Source organism: Carya illinoinensis, chromosome 3 (assembly GCF_018687715.1).
Source record: "Carya illinoinensis cultivar Pawnee chromosome 3, C.illinoinensisPawnee_v1, whole genome shotgun sequence".
NCBI classification, from domain to species: Eukaryota; Viridiplantae; Streptophyta; class Magnoliopsida; order Fagales; family Juglandaceae; genus Carya; species Carya illinoinensis.
The window spans coordinates 15,639,656-15,663,322 of NC_056754.1; the positions used below are offsets into that span (position 1 = coordinate 15,639,656).

Sequence of the window (23,667 nt, forward strand, 5' to 3'; positions counted from 1 at the left end):
TAATCGTTGCAATAGTTTTTATAAAGACCTGGCTAGTAAATGGTTTCATCAGATCATTAATTTTGCGGGAATTTTTAAATCGCCGCCAAAATACACTTTTGCCAACGATATTATTTCCGGCGATTATGAAATCGCCAGAATAGCCCCGATTTCTTGTTATTGACCTAGGTCAATAACAACCTTGATCTTATTCATAACTTGCTCAAACTAATAATTAGTTTAACTGCATTTTTTATTTATTCCGATTAATTTGATTTAAGTGCATATGATAAGATTAGTACTGCACTGAAGACTACTTGAATTATTACAAGCTAGCTAGCTATTAATTACAACTTGAAGATATTATTAATTTGTAATCTTTGATAGAATTTGGCATTTTATATGATATAACTACAAAATGTTTGTTAGGAATTTAGACTTCCCAAATTCACCCCCCTAGGATCTACCCTTTGCAAGAATAACAAGAAAAATACAGAAATATTAACAACACAAGATATTTACGTGGAAACTCCTAAACAGGAGAAAAACCACTAGACCCAGAGAAGAAAATTCACTATGTGAAAAATTATTACAATCACACAATTTTTCTCCTCAGCCCAAATACACCCACAAAACTTCCCCACTAATAAAACTTTAACTTCCCACCTCTTCTCCTTTTACAAAAAGGCCAACAGAGGAATTTAACTAAAGTCAAAAGTTACTAAATAATCTTTCAAATGGTGTACTTTTTTTTTTTTAAATGACATATCAAATATCATTGATAATTGATCAATTACAGAGTTTGTCTACCAAGACATTATCTGAGATAATCTCAGGACCCTCCTCGATCATTACAATCTCACTCTCATAATGAAAACTTAACTTAACTAACTGATGTGCTACACTGTTTGCTGATCTCGGTGCCCACAAAACTCTCCAATCAATTCTTTGGTGCAGCAAACCTTGTATGTCTTCCACCACTTGTCCAAACCAAAACCAATTTTCACCCTTTGTGTTCACTGCTTTTACCACAACCTGTGCATCACCTTCAAAAATAACATTTCTAAAGTTAAGTTCCTCACAAAGTTCTACAGCTCTACACAAAGCCAAACATTCAGCTAAAACAGGTTTAGAAGAAAATGGTTTGTTGACAAATAGAGTTGCCAATATATCGCCATTATGATCTCGCACAATCACCCCTATGCCCATCTTCTTTGTAACTGTATCCACAGCTGCATCCCAATTCACTTTTACACAGCCCTCATTCGGTTTTTTCCATCGCTGCACTCTAGACAGTGCTATTCCTCCTTGAGTAGCCCCTTTCATCTTGTCTTGCGCTTCTTTGAATTGGACCAATAACTCGGCCACCTCTTGGCCTATATGTCTGGGATCGTCCAGCTTACCTTGATGCAAGTATTTATTTCTTCTCAGCCAAATCCTCCACGTGGCCATGACTACCCACTGCAACTCATTTTCTGTCAACTTGTCTGATAAGCTTTTCCATAAAGCCAAAAAATCACTTTCATTCATGCACCACTTCTGAACTGGGCTTAAAGTGTCCATCCAAACATCATTGGCAGCAGTACACCTCCATAGCAAATGAGTAACCGTTTCTTCCTCAGCCTTACATATCATGCACATAGGATCCTTAATAACCTGTTTCAAGTACAGATTCTTCTGAACAGATAAAGCATTTTGGCATGCTTTCCATATAAAATGTTTCACTGCCTCAAGTATCTCTAATCTCCATAGTCTTTGCCAGCAAGTTTCCAAACCAGTCTTCATAGAAGATTCTCCCTCCTTCATCCTTTGTTGTTGCAGAGCCATATAGTAGCCACTCTTCACAGTATAAATCCCATCCGTTGTGTAGCCCCAGTAGCATTTATCAGGATGTCCATACCTACTGATAGGTAAGTGGCAAATCTGCTCAGCTTCCTCATTCTCAAAAACTTCTGTAACAAGTTCTTTATTCCAGCCCTGACCATCATTGTTGAAGAGCAAATTAACTGCAGCATCTTGATCTAACACCCGTACTTGAGATTGAACATTGAAAGATGTTGGGGATGGAAGCCATTTATGTCCCCAAATCTTTATCAGCTGGCCATTACCCACTCTCCATCTCAATCCTTCTTTCAATAAACCCATTACCAAGCATAAGCTCCTCCAAATCAAAGATGGTCCTCTGCCTAGTTTGGACTCCAAGATATGCTTCTTTTTATAATACTTATCTTGAAACACTTGAGCAACCAAGGAAGATGGGCACTGCATCAAACGCCAGCATGGTTTTGCAAGTAAGGCTTCATTGAACCTCTCCAAGTCCCTGAACCCCAAACCCCCTTCATTCTTTGGTTTTCCCATTGTGCTCCATTTTTTCCAATGGATTTTCCTCTCTTTCTCCTTACTTCCCTACCAGAATCTTGAAATTAGGCTTGTGATGTCGTGACAGAGCTTTTTTGGTAATCTAAACACATTCATAGTATAAGCTGGCATTGCTTGTAGGACTGATTTAATGAGAACTTCCCTTCCAGCTTGGGTTAAAAGGAGGACTTCCAGCTACTGATTTTCTGCCATACACGTTCCTTAATACCTCGGAAGGTTTTAAATTGTGATCTTCCCACCAAAGCTGGCATCCCTAAATAACATTCATAGCTTCCACACACCCCCCCTCCAGCTACTGTGATAATGTCTTCTTTATCTTTAATTTTTGTATTTGAACTAAAGAAAAAGGAAGATTTCTGCTTATTAAGTTGGTGACCCGAGGCTGCCTCATATCTTTGAAGAATAGATTGAAGCTTCTCCCACTCCGATAGCTTGGCTCTACAGAAAAGAATACAGTCATCCGCAAACATTAAATGATTGATAAGCCTGGGCCTATGCCCTTTATTTTCTTCCCACCGGTGTGGGACCAAAGAAGGAGCAAAAAACAAACAATGTTGACCATGATCAATGATTTTTCTTAATCATGGAAGTGAAGACATGCGTGTAAGCAATATATTGGTGTATATCTTTAATACCCTAACAGAAACAATGAGAGAAAATATTTTGAAAAATATTGTTGGTAGAAATCTTCTCACAATCACTATTAGCAAAGCTCCTTATATTAATTAATTATGAGATATATATATATATATATATAGTGAATTAATTCAAAGGCAAGCTGCATGAGGTGTTGGCTAAGTTACAATATGAGGTGTTGATATATATTATGGATCTTTTAAATAAGTTACATAGTGTTTGATTTTCTCTAAATCTGTTTTTGTAAGTTTGTAAGGCCATCTATGTTAATAATAAAGGCATAATTGCATGTTGAATCAATTAATTTATTAGCATACTTTATTGGTTAATTAATCGGGAGATTTAGGACCCCTCGAAGTGTGATCTTACAAAGGATATCCAGAATTTCTCAATCACCCCAAGTTATTCCGTTGCGTGTTTGATTGATTGAGCACAATACAAATTCGTTGAGAAAAAAATGAACAAACTCCAGGCCATCAATTAGATAAATTAAGGTGTGTCCTCATTTGGAGCACGGGTGTCGTTAAAAGAACCGCTTATATACATTACACATCTACTACTAGCTAGCGCTACAACGCTAGCTCTAGCTCTTAATTGGTGCACACTCTAGAGGCGAGAATCACTAAAGAGGGTCGAAAAAGATGTATTAATCAATCACCAGATCAAAATATAATTAGAAAATATTGTTTATTTGAGTGGATATATATAAGATGAGTTAGAAATAGTTTGAGTTAAAGTATTATATGGAGTTTTAGAAAATGAGAGAAAATTTGATTAAGAATATTATAAAGTTAAAATATTACTAAAATATAATTTTTTAATATTATTTTTATTTTGATATTTGAAAAAGTTAAATTGTTTTTTGTGTTTTATTTAAAAGTTTGATAAAATTGTAAAAATTAAGTAATGATTATAATAAAAAATTAAAAAATATTTGTGCTCATAGTATTTAGATATTAAAATAAGATAAAATATAATGAGATTGAAACATCTCTCTATCCAAACCACATTACTTAGCCATTAAACATTCAAAATTATTCAGTGTTTCTTTTTTCTAATGTCTTTCACGTGTACGAGTACTCAGCCAGATTTTCTTTTTTAAATTTCTTAATTAGATAATTGTTTTTGCAAAATTATGCTGCAACCAGCCGGCAGCATTCATACCACAACTAAGACGAACGTTTTAGCTAGCTAGAAATAATGAATATTATTGGTGTGTCAAAATATATATTTGTCAATGAAGGTTTTATTAATGTGGATTTTAGGCGTTTTTAGTTCAAATTCATAAGCAGAAAGGTTGATTAACTCATCTCATTTCATTTTATCTAATCATTATAATTTTTTAAAATTTCTACATAAAATACAATAAAAAATTCAAATTTTTTAAATTTTAAAATAAAAATAATATTTTATTTAACTTTTAATTTTTATCTCAAATATTTTCTATCTCAATTCACTGTTAAGACCTCCCTTCGGCGGGCACTACTTTTCATAAGATGTGAGTCCAATGGGTCTAAATCAATGTGAAATATAGGTGCTGATTAATGTTGAGTTTCATGCATTGAATATTCAAAGTCGTTCACGCGTTAATTAAGTACAAGTAAATATGTTACCCTGTCGTATACATAGATGTGGAAATCAATGTCGATCCCAATTCATTGTCTCTTTCGAAAAGAGAATGAATTATGATCCTCATATCCTGGTTCTCTTCTGTTTTTATTCTAAAATCTTTAATTTGCGTGTTCTTGATGGATACGGCAATAAAACAGAATTTTATTCTAAAATCTGTTTTTATTCAAAGTCATTTTCTTTATTATGATCCTCATAAAGAGAATGAATTATGATCCTCATATCTTGGTTCTCTTCTGTTTTCATTCTAAAATCTTTTGGGTGTTCTTGATGGATACGGCAATAAAACAGATTTTTATTCTAAAATCTGTTTTTATTCAAAGTCATTTTCTGTATTATGATCCTCATAAAGAGAATGAATTATGATCCTCATATCTTGGTTCTCTTCTGTTTTCATTCTAAAATCTTTTGGGTGTTCTTGATGGATATGGCAATAAAACAGATTTTTATTCTAAAATCTGTTTTTATTCAAAGTCATTTTCTGTATTATGATCCTCATAAAGAGAATGAATTATGATCCTCATATCTTGGTTCTCTTATGTTTTCATTCTAAAATCTTTTGGGTGTTCTTGATGGATACGGCAATTAATTAGTACTATGTGACAAAAATTTTATTATGGGAAAAGTACATGATTTCCCACCCTCAAACTGTTGGGGACTTCACAACTATTAAAAATGATACTTTGTACCTAAATTAAAGTTCATAATTAAAATAAACTCTTGATAGTTTGAGATGTAGAATAACAAACTAGTACTCTTGATAGTTTAAGAGTGAAAAGTGTATCTATCATCTTTTTTAAAGATCCTCCCACACATTTTTCCAGCTAATACGCAAGCTACAAGATTCATGCCTTACGACCATTCTATGAATTAAGGCTTAATTTACTGCGGTCGCATGAGCACAAAAGGTTGCTTAAAGGCAGAACTATTTTATGATCAATTAATTTATCTGTAATCTAGAATCCTTTTCATGACAAGTAAGATGGGATTCCAATCGGTTGAAATCAATTTGGAGACAGAGCTCCTAGCGTTAAGTTTCATAAAGTCTTTCATGCTTAATTTGTCACACTGTGCTAGTATTTTGCAAGCTACGACGACAGTTCATACAAAAATATAACAATAAAAACAGCGTGCATCCTCATGTGTGCTTACAAAGTACAGACAAGCTGATTTCGCAAGAAATAAAATGGATATAGAGGCATCACAAATATTTCTCGAAGAGGTGGCCTTCAGTGAAGTGTTTGATATGGGCCTTAGTGTGTGTGTATATATATATATATATATTTCTTTTGGGAATAGAAGATTTTATGAAAAATTAGGCAAAGTTATCAACATTGAAGAACAGCATACCATCCCCAATACATTTACATAAAATTTGCATCACGTACCTTGCCCCAAGACATAGCAATATGTGTTGTTGTCGATGTATATTCTATTCTCACATGTTTTTTTTTCTTCGAGTACTTTGGCAAGCAGTTCTTTATTCCTGCAAATATATCTTGTTGCTGCATATCAATCCACCAAGAATCTAATGTTGGTTTGACGAGCATTAATTGTAAAATTTTCATCACAATTTCCTTACTCTCTTTTTCTTTTCCGTAATGTATTACTATAAGAAAAATAAGTATTTATGACAAGTTATTTGTGACGCAAATGACTATTTATAATGAGAATAGACTCTTTTTGATAGGAAAGTGTCATTTCTACAAAAAATAACTAGTCACAAATAAGCAATACTTTTCTTATAGTTCATGCTCATCCTTTTTGAACTGAATGGTTTATTCGGCCTCTTTTTGAACCATTTCATTTTCTTAAACTATTTTCACTTCTTCTTTTTCTATAGATCAAAACATGTGTCTTGAGCCATCATTAAATTGGATGACTCATTCTCTCTATTCCTCCTATTCGTCATTTATTCTTCCAGTATAAAAAATACTGGGAGTAACATCATTGTTATTTCCTTTTCACTTTGTATTAAGAAAGTAATAATGTGATACTAAGATGAAGGAAGATTATTAAGTATGATTGTAACTTGCATTTTATGAAGGAGAGGATGATCAACTTCTTATAATTTAAACGGTTTGATATATATATATATATTATAATAGACTAATAGACTATATAGTTATATATTAAAGAATATAATAGACTATTAGTATTAGTCTATTAACAATTTATGTATAATGTATAATGTATTAACAATTTGAATCAAGTCGATTGAAGATTACTTATTTGGTGATTATGAAGTTCCTTAATTACGGTGTTTCACAATTTTATTTAGAACTTTATTTGGTATTTTCTTTAACTAGATAATTTTTTAAGATAAATATGGATTTTTTCAGGTAAATGTTCTGCCTGTTATCTTCATGTTTGATGCTAGAAATGTTCTGTGTTTCTACTGCTGACTGCTACTGTTTTGTGGGACTCGATTACTTCAACCAATACGTTCATGTGGGATAAATGAGGTGGCAATATCAAACTAATACTTCCACCCTTTTTTGATGTGGCTGCAGTTGCTGGAAAGAAGGCGATCTTCATGAAGTTGGGTTTGGTAGTAGGACCAGAATTCCCTCGAAAGATTACACTACATATATAGGAACTATAGTTACGGAAAATAGTTATCTATTGAATATGCTATTGTTGACAGTAGAATATTTTACTTTTATGAAAATGTTAGACCATCATGGTATTTTGGTTATTGTGTTTGTCAAAAGTATTGGACTGAAAGTAAGATAAACAAAGATCTCATGTTTTGTGTTGAATAGAGTAGGGGTATCAAATCGTGTTAACGGGTCGTGTTCGTGTCGTGTTAAAATATGTATATTATACTATATAGGTCAATCATAACCCGACCCGTTAAGCTTATCGTGTCAAAATCTCAAACCCTAACACAACCCATTAATATAACGGGTCGTGTCGTGTCAACCCGTTTTGACCCATTAGTAAATATTATGAAATAGGTTAACACGATACAATACGACTCGTTTCAAACTTTTTATATAAATTGGTTGAATATGCCCAAAATTAATTCATTTAACCTGATTAAATTTAACATAATTTTATATAAATGTTAAAATTACAATATTTATAAAAATTATAAAACTAACTATAGGTCTAAAATAACAATTCAAACAATAAAAATATCGAAATTAAAATTCTAACAATTTTATTTTAGATATAAGGGTATAATTGTAATTTTAACTTTCTTATCGTGTCATAACGGTAACGGGTTATAACGGTTTATAACGGATTGACCTATTATCGACCAGTTAAGCAATCGTGTCTTAATTGGTCAACCCGTTTTGACTCGAACCTATTAAAATTAAACCATAACCTGCTATTATCGTGTCGTGTTCGTGTTGTGTTAACGGGTAGTATAACATATTGCCACCCCTAAAATAGAGACATCTACTTTAAGTGAAATTGAGAGGATCTTACTCTGATCATAACTGATGAGTTTGTGAATTGTGTCATCTTCACTCCTAGCTGCTGGCCTTTTTGGGATGCGGGGTGTTGTATTGTTTGGTGCTTCTCCAAGTTTGGATACTTGGAATTGGTAAATTGTATTATGCAGCCTTTTTGGAATGCGGGGTGTTGTATTGTTTGGTGCTTCTCTAAGTTTGGATATTTGGAATTGGTAAATTGTATAACAAAAATTTTATGTTCAGTCAATTTTACGTATTCTTTTATACATTCTATTTATTTAATTAGTTATGTATTAAAAAAATTAATGCAGCCAATCACATTAATAGAATGTATAAAAATACGTAAAAGTGATTATATATAATATTACTCAAAGATATATATCTCAATTTAGTCCATTAAAATTGCTAGTCATGACTTGCTAAACTAATTAATTCTAAGGATAAATTAAATTTCCAACAGCTAGCAGCTTTGTAATGGCTAGCTATATATATTATCATCGTAATCATCATAAAATTATTTTTAATAAATAAATAAATAAACGGATTGGGTTGGAAGAACTGATTTTTCAGTGGTGTATTCGATTCTCGTAATAGGGTATTAATTAATCGGAAAGTGCCTTTTTCTAGAATCTTATTTTTCCGTTCGGGTCGGGTAAGAATAGTAACTTGTGGACCCGGGTCAGATGAACAGGTCCTAATTTTATTGATACAACTCATAGAGGCATCCTCCAGTACATGACATTGACATGGAAAAGGAAAAATGCAGCAATGAAAAGACTCGTGCATGTGACCTAGAAGTAAAACTTGTAGGTAAAGCTACACTTCGACGTAGAAACAACGAGGCAAAGTTCGTGGAATGCTACCCTAGACTAGGGCTGGGTTTGGGGTGTCGAGTCATTTCAAATGTTCTCATATGACTTCGTACGGATAAGACTTTTTCCCACACAAACACCTCAGACTCTTTTCACATAAACTCATCTCAATTCCCTCATTTCAATTTGAACTATTTATGGGATCCACCTATCCATCACTGCTGCCCAACAACCCTCTATCTCTCTCTCTGTCTCTCTTTGGCTTGCGGTACAATTCTTGATAATGGAAGGGCATGAGAAAATTTATTTATTTTTAATTCTCTACCGTCACAGTACATGTCTTGATATTGAAATTATGTAATTTCGTTTTTCAAAAATTTTAAAAGAGCACACTTGTTTTTATAATTTAAAATATTTATTATAAATTGGAAATTTTGAATTAAATAAATTTTAGAGTGAAAAATATGTGAAAATCATTATAACTCAACCTGCTTGTTGTCATCATAATATATACCTAAAGTTTAGAACAAAATGGGGGTATCAGAATATTGAAAGAATATTTACGAGCCATTTACAATTTTTATCAATTTTAAATTAAATAAATTTTGTTGAAAAATATAACTTACAAAATTCATTTTAAAAAGTGTTGGAAATTATTTCTCATAATAATTATGTTTATTATTACAACATATAAATAAAATCATTATTTAACTATCATTATTAATAAAACCAATTAATTATTGATGGGACCACAACTTTTCTAACTTTCTATTCAAAAGTTAAAAACTCAACATATTTCACACATCCAAACATTTCAAACTATTTTAAATGGGACCCACTAACCCACTTAATGTCTACTCACTACTATTCAAAACTTTTCACAACTTTTCTCAACTCTCTTTACTATTATTATTAATCTTATTTTTCCGTTCGGGTCGGGTAAGAATAGTAACTTTGTGGACCCGGGTCAGATGAACAGGTCCTAGTTTTATTGATACAACTCATAGAGGCATCGTCCAGTACATGACATTGACATCGAAAAGGAAAAATGCAGCAATGAAAAGACTCGTGCATGTGACCTAGAAGTAAAACTTGTAGATAAAGCTACACTTCGACGTAGAAACTACGAGGCAAAGTTCGTGGAATGCTACCCTAGACTAGATCACACTAAAAAAAGAAGTAGGGCTAGGAGGGGTTGGAATATCCACAGTTCCTTCCAGCATAAGTAGAACTTTCTTCATCGATGGCCGGAGTGATGGCTCATCCTGAATGCACCAAATTCCTAATTTAACCATTCTCTCCAACTGTTTCTTGTCAACCTCATCATCTGGCCCGACTAATTTATCCAAATCGCCAACCTCGAAACAGTGGTAGGCCCAGTCTTCAAGAACAGCCATATCCTCTGGTAGACTCCAATCCACACTCTTTCGTCGACTGATGATCTCCAACAACACAATTCCATAGCTGTAAACATCTGCTTTGACTGTGATGGGTAGTTTCCGATGCCACTCCGGTGCAACATACCCCTTTGTCCCTCTAATGCCGGTAAAGGTTCTGGTTTGGTCTGGTTTCAGCAGCTTTGCCAATCCAAAGTCAGAGATTTTTGCACACCCATAATCATCCATGAGAATGTTCTGGGGTTTTATGTCACAGTGAATGATTTGTCGCTCACACTCTTCATGGAGATAAAGTATTCCTCTTGCTATGTCGCGAGCAATTCCCATTCTTTCTTCCCAACAAGTTTGGTTTTTTGGTGTGAAGAGCATATCTGCGAGTGACCCATTGCTCATGTACTCGTATACCAAAAGCCTATGAGGCCCACCGTGACAGTACCCGAGTAGACGGACCAGATTTCTATGATGCGTTCTCCCGATCACTTTCATCTCAGTCTGGAATTCTCTTTCCCCTTCAGCCAACACTTTCTCTAGCTTCTTGACTGCCACAATCTTTTGGCCATTGAATATTGCGCCTTTGTAAACTGTGCCAAATGATCCTCTTCCAACCTCTTCCCTAAAACCATCGGTCGCTTTCTCAAGTTCTAGGTAAGTAAATGATCGCGGAGCAACATCGTCGCCCAGCTCAACATTTCCATTAACCGGGAGCTTTCTATACCAGAAATGATTTTTATAGAACCCAATTCCAGAAATTACCAACATCATACCTCCAAAAGTAAGAAAGACAGCACTAATAATTAGAATGTCCAGTCTAAGGCCTTTCTGGTTGTCTTTTGGCATATCAGCGGGTGTCGATTTCCCTACCTTGATGAAAGCAATGCTTGAATCATCAGTCAACCGCCTTCTCCCGTATCTCAATGGGAGCCTTTGTTTTCTGCACTCCCTGTCCTTGAATAAAGCAGCTTCACAGTTACAGTCCTCTAAGCAAGCTTGTTCGCAATCTTCTTTGAGTGGAAATGACAAAACAGAATACGAAATATCTTCCCAAACGGTATTAGCCAGCTCGTGCATGGTGTATGGATTGTATTCATTCTTACTGTTGCAACCTGCTGCATTGAAACTTTTCTCACAGCCTGCAGTCCAGTTCCCCTGGTGTACCATCTCGAACCCTGGAAGACATACGCATTGAGCTTTATTGTCATTTAAAACACAATACCCGTTTAATCCACAGAGACCCTTGGGATCACACAAATCATTGGAAGATGACCATACATCTGACCAGTTTCCATTCTGTTTCAACTCATACGAGTACAGTCGGAATATCCCATCTGCATCAATTCTCATAAGATAAATAGTTTCCTTTGTAGGATATCCTCCATCGGTTAGATTTTTAATGTTAGCACCAGTAGCGTTAAGCAAGTAGAGATGGCCGTCAGGACTAAAGTTTAGCGTTACGTTATCTCCACTTCCAAATGTCCCAGATGCATAATAAGCATATTCAGCGGTGTCGGGAGTGTCCACCGGGTATTGAACAAGGTGTCCATCATGTTGCATCTTAAGACGAAAGATACCTGTTGAGTGATCAGTTTCTGATATACTAGCAAACAGCTCCATACCTGCTAAGAGACGTTGACCGGGTAAAAGGGAATCAGTCGGATGCTCAAAACTCTGCCACAGTTTTTCTTGATCGGAATTATAGAGCACAAAATTTCCTGTATCAAGCATGGCAGCTGAAGTAGACCCAAGAGAATCAGCTATGATGATTGTTTGCTCTGGTGTCGATTGCAGGACAAGCGTGCCATCCCTAGAAAAACGCAAGGTAGCACTGCTGGAGACTGGAGGTTCGTCACGGTTTGCAGTCCAGACAACAGTTTTTTGGGGAATTCCAGCAAGAAAAATACCAACAGCGTAGCCATTGCCTTGCTTATAGAATCCAAAAGCAAAGAGACCAGAACGTGACAACCACGTAGAGTTGATTCCGGGTGTTAGATAAGAGCCTGGGGTTACTTTGGACTCCATTTGTTGAGCTGAAGCAGTAAAAAATGCAGAGAGAACGAGAAATAGAACGATCACAGAATCCATAAGGAGACAATGAGCTCTCACCCTTTGTAATGTCTCCGTTCTTTCCTGTTTTGTTTCCTTTGCGAATAATTGCTTTTCGAGTGAAGTCTACAGACTTACAAACTTTTAAAGTATAGTTTACAAATGGTTGTTTCCCCTAATTTCAACGTCCACTATTACGAGTCTACCGAGACAAGTCATAACAATCGTGAGGACTACGTTGTAACTTGTGGGTTCATGCACGCAGGTCAGTTGACGGATTCAAAATGAGACATTGTTACTTTAGTAAATAAATAAATAAATATGATATTAACAATAAAAAATTTTAAAAAGCCGTCCTTACTCAAGTCGAATAAATAGACCCAATGCTTAATAAATACTTACTCAAGTCTTTAGAAGAAAAGAGGAATGATACACATCATCCCACACCACACATTTTATATATTAAAATATTATTTATTATTTTTTTATTTTTTATTTCATTTTATTCTTATTAAACTAATTAAATTATTTTATTTATCATCCACACACTACATATTTATTATAAAAAAAAAAAAATTAAAATAAGTATGGTGCGGGAAGTATGAGGATGATAAGAAGAATTTTTCTAGAAGAAAATACATTGATATGTTAGTCAAAGTCTTACATCTAATGAAGGTCAGCAATCCTTGAGAGCCACAATGATCAATTTGCCCGCTAAGTGTTATAAATATATGTATTTAGTGGATGATTATGTAAAATACACCTTATTATGTTTGTTATACATATGATAATTTATTGTACATGTGACTTGGTTGTTACGAAACTACCATGGAATTGCCTATAAAAGGACAAAAGGATGTCTTGAAGATTATTTGAAAGACACAAGAAAAAGAAATAGAAGTGAATGATACTGAGCTCTTCTCAGTCTTGAAGAGCCAAGTATATTGCAATATCTTAACCTTCCTACTTCTCTTTTGTAATCTTTAAATTATTTGCTATTTTTTTTTAATTTTATAATATATTATCAGCACAGGACTCTAGACAGCTGTAGTATTCATTAAATCTTTGATCTCTGGTAAGATACAATTAAGTAAGTATTTTCATTTACAGGTTTTTACTTTTATACTTAATTTTTATTATATTATGCATATGGTTGGTTATACTGCTTAATTATTATTATTTGTGATAAATTAATATTCTCATAATTTACATACTAGTTATATCTGTGATGAATTTTTATTCCCATAGTTTACATAAGAATTATATACTTAATATATTTGCTATAGATCATGCCAAGTCTAATAAACGTCAAATTTATTGCCCTTGATAGTTATGGCAACAATTATCCATCATGGATTATTAATGCTAAGATTCATCTTGTTGAATGAATCTTAGAAAGGAAATGGAGCATTCCTGAAGAGTTGCTCTAAACCAATAATTTTATTGAGTACCTCACAATAAAAGACATATTGATTCTATAGAATAGTTTAAAGAATTGATACGTATATCAGAAGACCATGATCCTCCCAAAAGCTTGTTATGATTGACGCATCTGAAATTGTGTAGAGAAAAAAAAAAGCCACTAAAGACGATATATTTGAAATGAAATATATAACATATTTATACTTCAAATGTGCTGCTGCAGTAGAAATATCGAGTGAAAAAGTTCTCAAGATATTCTGAACTAATATCTTGTATGTTAGTGGCTGAACAAAATAGGGAGTTTTTAATGAAAAGTCAACAATCTCGTCCAACCGATTCTACCTTGTTTTGTGAAGCGAATTAAACCTCATTTTATAATAAATGAGACAATGGTTATGGACATGGAAGTGGTAGGGATAAAAAAAATAAATTAAAAAATTAAAAAAAAAAATCAACAATCTCGTCCAACCGATTCTACCTTGTTATGTAAAGCGAATTAACTTTTATGATAAATGAAACAATGGTTATGGACATGAAAAAAAAAAACTATTGGAATCAAGAAGAGCATGCATACTCAAAACTTCTCAAAGAAAAATGCTTTATGTCACCAGAAGTGGAACCACACCATGATAAAATGAGATGAAAACAAAGGCTTGCAGAATAAGGCTATAAAGAAATAGGTGCGGTAAGAATGGGCATTGGTCACTTACCTGTTGTACGCTCAAACATTTGGTGAATCTATATCAAGCATCCACGAAAGAAAAAGGAAAAAGGGAGACAAATTTTGCTAACCACATTGATTCAAAAGATTATCTAAATTGTAATCATATTATGTTTAAGTTGTTATTTTTTAATACGTCTTGTTAAACTTTGTTTGGCATTAATAATGTTTTATACATAATTTTGTTTATAAGCATATATGGATTCTATTGGTGCATTGATCAATTTTGAAACTATTAGTGAAGATTTGCGTCTAGAATATATTTGCATAACAGACAATTATTAAGGATATGAAATACTTTCAATGTTTAACTTTAAATAAAGTCAATATTCGATTAATCTAACCTGAATGAAGGCTCTGAAGAGCTAATATAATGTTACCAGAAGGAACATAATTTTGTATTGACGATGCTATATATTCTTCGAAATCTAAAAGAAATTTACAAAGTTTTAAAGATATTCATTGTAATGGTTATCGTGTTAAAACCATCAATGAAGGCAATAATGAATATCTTTATATTACTTCTATGATTTCGGGCCAAGAATCTCTATTGAAAAAACTGCCAACTTTCTCTCTGGAATTATATTATACAACTATTGAATCAAATATTGTGATGTCAGAAGTACTATGATTTAAAATATTTTTATGCCTTTTCATGATTAAATTGATCATCCGAAATTAATTATAATAAGTCAAATAATTTTCATATGGACGTCCATTCAAGAACCAGAAGATTTTTTTACTACAAAGTCTTCTCACCATGAAGGGTAGAAAAATTGCCTGAAGCACCAAAACAAGTAAAATGAAATAATTTGACGTTATCTTGATTATCATATAAATTTATGTGAACTGAAATTTTAGATGATCATTCATTGTAAATCAATTGACTGGTGCAAGAAGATAAAAAAGTCTCATATTCTAGCTACTAATATCCCAGCAAGGATTAAAGTTCATGTAGAACAATTAAGAAACTTAATAGTAAAATGAACTTAAGACATGCCTAAAAGCGTGGGAGACCTATTGATACAAATGATAAAACATCCTGAAAGAGAAAAGCACAAAGAAAAGAAATCGGTACTCCTGAAGAGACTATACCCACAAAACATGCTATAAGAACTATAAGATCCATCCAAACTTTATGTAGAAGATTCTTCCAGAATAAAATCTCCTGAAGATGTGACTCCTAAAGAATAATCCTCTTAAATAGCATCTCCTAAAGAGTTATCTCATGAAGAGAAAAATGTACTTAAAATAATGAGATCTCGATACATTATGTAAATACGGAAGAATTCTTTGATAGAAATAAGAATTGTTGTTGACAACATATTTTCATTTGATGTCACCAGAAGTGATAATGAAAAATAAACAAGAAAATATCAAAAAATACTGATGTAGAAATATTGGCAAAAAAAAAAAAAAAAAATTCCTTCAAAATTGATATCACTGGTAAAATGTGATATATATGGACCTATAGTCCAAACGCCTAAGGGGTGATACTTGTTGAATATTAATGGATACTTGTACAAAAGAAATAAAAATGTGATATATAAATTACGACTCGGTTTCTCGCAGAAACCATATATTGACATGCCACTAAAGTGGATGAAAGTACATTGACATTTTTATTAGCTTGATAATTACAGAGAGTTTGGGTATGCATGATTAACTGTATATTTATATATATAACTAGATATGAAATGCATGAAGCATATAGTCCTGAAGTATTTATTTTATCAAACTTCAAAAATCCTTATGTGATCTAAAACAATCTAATGCATGTGGAACAAACTATTTGTGAGAATAATCTAGTTTTTTCATATATTTTAAATATCTGAATTAGCTTTTATTACAGTATTTGTAGATGATTTAAATATCATTGAGACTCTATAAGAACTCATAAAAACTGCAAGTATTTGAAATCTAAATTAGAAATCTTTTCGGCTTCAAGAGAGAGACGAATAAAATTATTAGTACTAAAATGCCATTTCTTAAATGCAATTAGTATTTTAAATTCATCTTACAGATTTGTAAGAAATGTGCATGATTGAAAGAGAAATAGAAGGGAGTACATATAATATCTATCAGAAGATAAAAACACAATGTAAATATTTGTGAAATATTATTTTATTATCTCGAAACAAAATTATAGAAATTTGAAACTCTTTGCCTTATTCTTTAAATGATCTTGCTCTTCAAAAATTTGCATGTCATCCTTGTATAAAAGAGTAGGCAATCAAAAAGAAAAATGAAGCAAAGATTTTAAATCCTTATTCTCTTGTTTTATTGCTCCTACCTTCATATTGGACTTATGAAGAAGTCGTTAAAGAATAGAAATTTTCTCATTGAGTTTGTCAACCTCACGAGCTCTGGATTGTAGTTGCCAAGAACATGCAACAATGATTTATGAGTATCAGGTATCGAGACTCACAACCTCATAGATAACATTATTATCTGACTTATCAGTCAGATCATTTTCGTGTTGCATTATAACACCTATGGCAATTAATGCTGAAACAACTGGTGACCGAGATAAAGAATACCTCATATATTGATCACGAGAAGATTGCTGAGCCATTGCAAAAGAAATTACAACGTAAGAATGCAGACTGATTATAGAAAAATGAAAAAGATGTGATACGAATGAAGATGATCTTAATACTCTTTTTATAGAGAAAATCATGAAAGTAAGATAAAATTACATATCTTGATACATGATACGCCAAACACAGATAGCCTACAGTTATTTATTAGGCCATTGAAACTAAATGTGGCTTGCCCCTACTCTGTAAAAATTTGGACTTCTTAGGATATCCGCCTTTACTGATCCTGTATTTGAGCTCCCTCTCTTTACAGATCCTCTATATGTAGCTGAAGATCATGGGCATACAATTCTGCAAACCATTTTAGCTCATTATTCTCATGCTTTAGCTTATTGTTCTTACGATTCTTCACATATAGCTTCTGACGCAACTCAGATATTTGATTATTGAGTTGGTTGACCTCATTAATTCTTGCTAATAACATATGAGACATGGTTGTAACAGAAGCAACATATTAAGTACTAAGAAATATTGATTCTACAACAACATCATAATTAATCATTCCAGAAAAATGCATTTCTGCTCATACCATAAGATTAACATCCGTAGGAGAGTAAATGGGAGGCTAAGCACGAACGGTTCCTAATTCAAATAGGGAACATTAATGGAAGGAAACCATCCAGCCATAATATTGTTATGGATAAACAAAATCAAGATCAAGAAACAATGTGAGAATTTCTTCTCTCGTGAATATCCCTCTCTCGTGAGTTTCAAATGAAAAATGATGATCCTTTTAATAAAATTCCAAAGTTTTTAAAAAATTTTCACAGTCTCATTGCCCTGTAGTGCATTTGAATCTCTCTACAAGAGACAAGAGAGCTAGCTTCGTAGCCCTGTGGTCCTTGTCTAGCCTAAACAGCTCTAGGAGAGCAGTCAATATCCTACGTTGCTTATCTGGCCTAAACGACTCCAAAAGAACAATGAATATTTCTGTTGAACCCAAGGTTTCAAATTTCGTGTAATTATATATCTACACATTGATTTTAATGATAACAAATGAATTCAAAGAATAAAGGAGTCTCAATCTCAATTTGTCTACACAATGAAATCAAGCACATCAAAGAACCAAGCATGAGCAAGAAAGGAACAAGTTCACATTAAAACTCATAGAGTAATTTTGTACATCTCTTGAAAAATTTGAAATTATGATTAAGACTCAAAATTAATATTTTATTATCAAGCATTAAAATACATTTTCCACATGTGCATGAATATTTTGAAAATTCAATTTGAAAATTTTGAAAGATGATTGATTGTCATCTTTCACATGTACATGACATGATTAAAGGTTTGAATTTTAAAAATATTAAATATGATTGATTGTCATCTTTCACATGTGTATGCTTTATTTGAATATTTTCAAAAGTGATTGATACTCTTTTTGACTTATGCAAAAGGTAGATGATTTTGTTTGAAAATTTTGAAAATATTAAAGATGATTAATTGTCATCTTTCACATATACATGCTTTATTTGAATATTTTCAAAAGTGATTGATCCTCTTTTTGACTTATGTAAAAGGTAAATGATTTTATTTGAAAATTTTGAAATGTAATTAGTACTCATTTTGTCATGTGCGAAAAGTAAAAAGATTAGGTTCGAAACTTTTGAAAAGTGAATGATGTTGTCTTTGACAAATAAAAAAGAAGAAACTTTTATTTGAATTTTATGAGAAGTAAATGATGTTATATTTGACATGTGAATCTTTTTAAATTTGAATATAAAGTCTCATATGCCTATAAATAGATCATTTGAAAGCTTCACATTTACAACACCAAGAGCATACAACATTCATTCAAAACTTTCATTTTTTTTTTATCTAAGCATTGAGCCTTAACTCTTGTTCATTTTGAGAGATATATACTTTGCGCTGCATTGTTCTTATTTCACTCATCGAGGAGTGTTCTCTGATAACCTACTCACTATCAACTCTTGTATCACTAAAAGGGTGTGTATAGAAAGTGTTCTACACAAGGAATAGTTGAATCACCACGTGTAAGGTGATTGCAAGTGTAGAGGGTGTTCTACACAGATCCTTTGTCGCGTTGTTGTTCAAAGGTGTAATAGGTTTTTATCTCTACTTGAAGTAGGTTGAATAGTGAATTTGGGGATCCTCAAAGGGTAGCTTGAGGCGAGGACGTTAGGGCTGAGCACCGATGCAACCGGAGTCGGATTTGGCCTCCTCTGACTCCGACTCCGACTTTGTCGGAGGCCGAATCCGACCTCCGACTCCGACTCCGCTTGCACCCCACTCCGCTCCGACTCCAACTCTGACTCCGACTCCGACTCCGACTTGTCGGAGCGGAGTCGGAGCAGAGTCGGAGTTGGGCTTTTTGTTGGGCTTTTTTATTGGGCTTTTTCTTTAGACTTTTTTCCTTGACCCAATTAACATTTCAATTTTACAATTTGCAACTCTAATCGGATTTGAGTTTCTATATCAATTTTTTTTAAAGTATAATTTGAGATTTCTAATTTATCAAACCAAAATTATCACATTAGAAAATAAAACTAAATTCAAAATCCATCACTATAAAAAATAAAACTAAATTCAAATGTGCAACCAAACTTAAAAACTAAATTAAAACTAAATACACACATTAAAATTACATAACCAAAATTACAACCTAAAATTAAAAATACATAACCAAAATTAAAACCTAAACTAGATAGTCTAGATGTAATAACTAGTAACTAATAATATGTCTATAACACTAGTTACACTAGTACTAATAGATAATAACTTAAAGATATATATTTAATATATATGCAACTAATAGTATACTATTGAACTATATTAGTAATTTACTATATACTAATAGTCTAATACTATTAGTCTATTAGTAATTTAGTATATAGTATAATAGTAAATTAGTAATATTTATTAACTTATTTACTATAGTCTATAACAAATATTAAATAACTAGATGTAATAACTAGTAACTAATTATATGTAATAACACTAGTTACACTAGTACTAATAGATAATAACTTAAAAGATATTAATTTAATATATATTAACTAATAGTATACTATTATATATATATTATATTAGTAATACACTAATACTAATACTATTTGTCTATTAATATATAGTAATATTTATTAACTTATTTACTATAGTCTAATAACTTATAACTAGATAGTCTAGATGTAATAACTAGTAACTAATAATATGTGATAACACTACACTAGTACTAAATTACTAATAGATAATAACTTAAAGATATTAATTTAATATATATAACTAATAGTATACTATTATATATATTAGTAATTTACTATATACTAATAGACTAATAGTATATATACTAATAGTCTAATACTATTAGTCTATTAGTATATAGTAAATTAGTAATATTTATTAACTTATTTACTATAAGTTTATAACTAATAACTAGTGCTAATTGCTAGTATATTATTGAATTTAACTAATGATGTTACTATATAAGATATAGTTATATAAAATCTATATAATCAATTTTAATTTTTATACATTAGTATTACATGCTATTATAAATTTATTATTTATATATTAGTGTTATATGTTATATTATACATTAGTATTACAATGTTACATGTTATTAAGCATTTTAGTATTTATACATTAATATTACATGTTATTATATTTATATTTATATGATTACTATATAGAAAAACACATTTTTTTTTATAAAATATGTACATTAGCGGAGCGGAGTCGGAGTCGGAGTCGGAATAGGGAGTCGGAGTCGGAGGCGGATGATCGAAGTCGGATCGGAGCGGAGTTAGAGTCGAAATAGGGAGTCGGAGTCAGAGGCAGAGTTGGAGGCGGATGATCGGAGTCGGATCGGAGCGGAGTCGGAGTCGGATCCTCCTGGACTCCGACTCCCTATTCCGACTCCGACTCCGACCTTCCACTAGAAAAAAACTCCGACTTTGACTTGTCGGAGCCGGAGCGGAGTCGGATTTTCAGATTTCTACTCAACCCTAGAGGACGTAGGCAGTGGGACCAAATCTCGTTAACATACTGAATTTGTTTCTCTCTTACCCTTACTCTTTATATTTATTGATGCTTCGTATTTTGTTTATATTTTATATTATGTATTTGATTTATAATTATTAATTTTTAAATACAACTTAATTCACCTTCCTCTTGTGTTAATCATCTGGACAACAATATCCATCTCCCTCCAACCGACAATTCTACAAAGACTCATCCCAAAAAAAAAAAAAAAAAAAAAAAAAGGAATTAAGTTATATGCGGTCAAAGGTTCGGTCCCACCATTCTCTATTTATTTGAATAAACCAAAAGCGAAACCACCTAGAATATTGGTTTTGATACCGTCCTACTTTTGAACTGTGAATCCACATTTGCAAGCCATGGGCCAAGGACCTTTAGATTTTCTTTCTTAAAAAATAAAAAATAATTTAAGGATAATAAAAATATCACATTTTATATATAAAGAATGAAAGTAGAAGGAAAGTAATGTTTAGCATTATTCATTAATAACTTAAAAACACATTATTCATCAATAAAAATATTTTTTATAATTATACTTTTGGAACTGGCATTAACCCAATTAATTTAAACATAAGCAACCTAAAAAGAGTAAAGTTAGGTAAAAATCTCAAATAGATAAATTTCATATAAATTCTTTATAATAAGGTGGATTCCACTCATACAAAATAATTTTTTTAAGGGAGATCTATTTTTTTACAAGAGCTTGTATATAATTTGTTTATTTGAAGAGTAAACTTGATTCTGGACTAGATGGATTTGTGCATGTGTGTCAAGATTGTGTTTACTGAATTATTAGTCTCGTCTAGAAGATGAATGTTTAAAAAATCAGCATGGCTAGGGTGCCTTCTTGCCTTCTATTTTGCAAAATCTTCCATCCCTGTTTTTGTTAGAAAAACTCTAAGGGCTTGCTCTTTGGGACTTAAAATTAGCATGCCCACAACGTGCAGTTATGCTTTGGCTCCTCCTTTGTAGCTAAGACTAGCTTCTTACCCTCAAAGTCCTTGAGCTAACCCACAATATTTTGATCTGTATCATCTATCATATAAAGGACCTCATAACCTTTCTTCAATTTCTCTAGGAAGAGGAGAATGGCAGCGGCTTTCTTAACCTAAGGCAGAGAATGATAGCTTGGTGAAGACAACAAGCCTCAATGAAACCCTGTAAAGTCTTTGGCCACTCGTACCTCATCAACAAAATGTTCTGCCCAATTACCCCATAACTAGCATTCAACGTACTTTCCATTGTATTCCAAGTCACCATAGCTCTCTTGAAACCAGGTTAAAGAATTTCTTAGCCTTTTATATCCCTTTGCTTCACATATCCTGTTATCTTGACCTTCCACGAGACCAAATATCTCTCCGAAATTTCATCAACGACAGTCTGACAATACCCAACTGTAATGAATGCACCATTTTACAACTCTTATTATTATTGCCAAATTCCATCCTCCTACGTTCACCTCTTTCCCATCCATATACCAAAATGATAGACACTAGCATTATATCCACAAGATTCTAGACAAATTGAACATGGATTAATATTTCAATGATGGCAAGGAAAGAATCCCAAAAAGATGGTGCATGGGTTGACTTTGTTGTAATGTAAGTTGATCAAGATCAGTGGCTGATATTATCATTCTAGCAGCAGAGTAGCCTTATTCTAGACTTAGTCCCAGCTTATCATCATACTTGCTACAAGCCAGCATATTGCAATTGACACCAATTAATACAGTTCATTGGTTTGTGATGATAGGCTTACCGTTAGTTTAAGTAACCAGGGAGCACAAGTACAGGATAATATTGATAGAAAAGCTAAAATTGTAATTAACATCACCTGCACTTTAGTCATGGACATCACTCCTTGCAGGTCATCAAAAGCCCTTCCCATAACTGGAAGCAAAGCAAATAGTAAGCGCAAAGCACAGTCCACTGTCGTTGAAGACATTAAAAGGAATGTGCCAACAAATATCCCCTCTGAAGATTTACCACCTGACAACTGGGCTGTAATTCCACACAAGCACCTAAATATGAAATTAAATTTGTAGCAGGCACCCTAGAACAATAACAACTCCTACAACTCGAAGCTCCATTGGGAAGAATTTCAGGCTTAGCATAACAAAAAGAAAAACTTCACCAAACTGGGCCACAGTTTCAACTTGAACCATTTCGTAGACAATGTCAAACCCTTTAGGTCCAGTCAAAGATTCTACTAGCGAATTTTTAGGGATAATCGATTGTCCATCACAAGCAAAGGCAATGCCACCATAAGTTGCTGAGACAATTTCCAACTCCAAGTACCCAAAGATTATTGAATTCCAATTAGCGAGGGTCTTTTGATGCATTTAATCAAAGAACTCATGTGCAACGTTTCCTCTAGCTAATTTCTTATTGCCACTCCTCATTATCTCAGCTCAAAGTGTACCCACATATGCCTGTTCCACCAACAAGCTTGAGAAGAACTACATTCAGTTGACCAAGGAAGCAAAGACAGCAAGAAACCCTCTGAGAGTGTCAAGGTTGGGTTGTAACACCCTAGAAAAGAGAAACACGAAGACCTCTATGGACAGAAACATTGAGAAAATGATCATCATGCCGCCATTTATAGACCATTCCAACTCTCTAAGAGTGT

At 32.8% G+C, this 23,667-nt stretch overlaps 1 protein-coding gene and 1 pseudogene across 1 annotated transcript; both read right to left on the minus strand.

The window, feature by feature from the left end:
• Positions 1-9,800: 9,800 nt before the first annotated feature.
• LOC122303453 (G-type lectin S-receptor-like serine/threonine-protein kinase LECRK3) lies at positions 9,801-12,444 on the minus strand. The gene has a single exon (XM_043115234.1). It carries the CDS (start codon positions 12,334-12,336, stop codon positions 10,018-10,020), a length of 2,319 nt encoding a protein of 772 aa, XP_042971168.1. The 5' UTR covers positions 12,337-12,444; the 3' UTR covers positions 9,801-10,017.
• A 9,920-nt stretch (positions 12,445-22,364) lies between these two features.
• LOC122304547 lies at positions 22,365-23,380 on the minus strand (annotated as a pseudogene).
• Between the last annotated feature and the right edge of the window lie 287 nt (positions 23,381-23,667).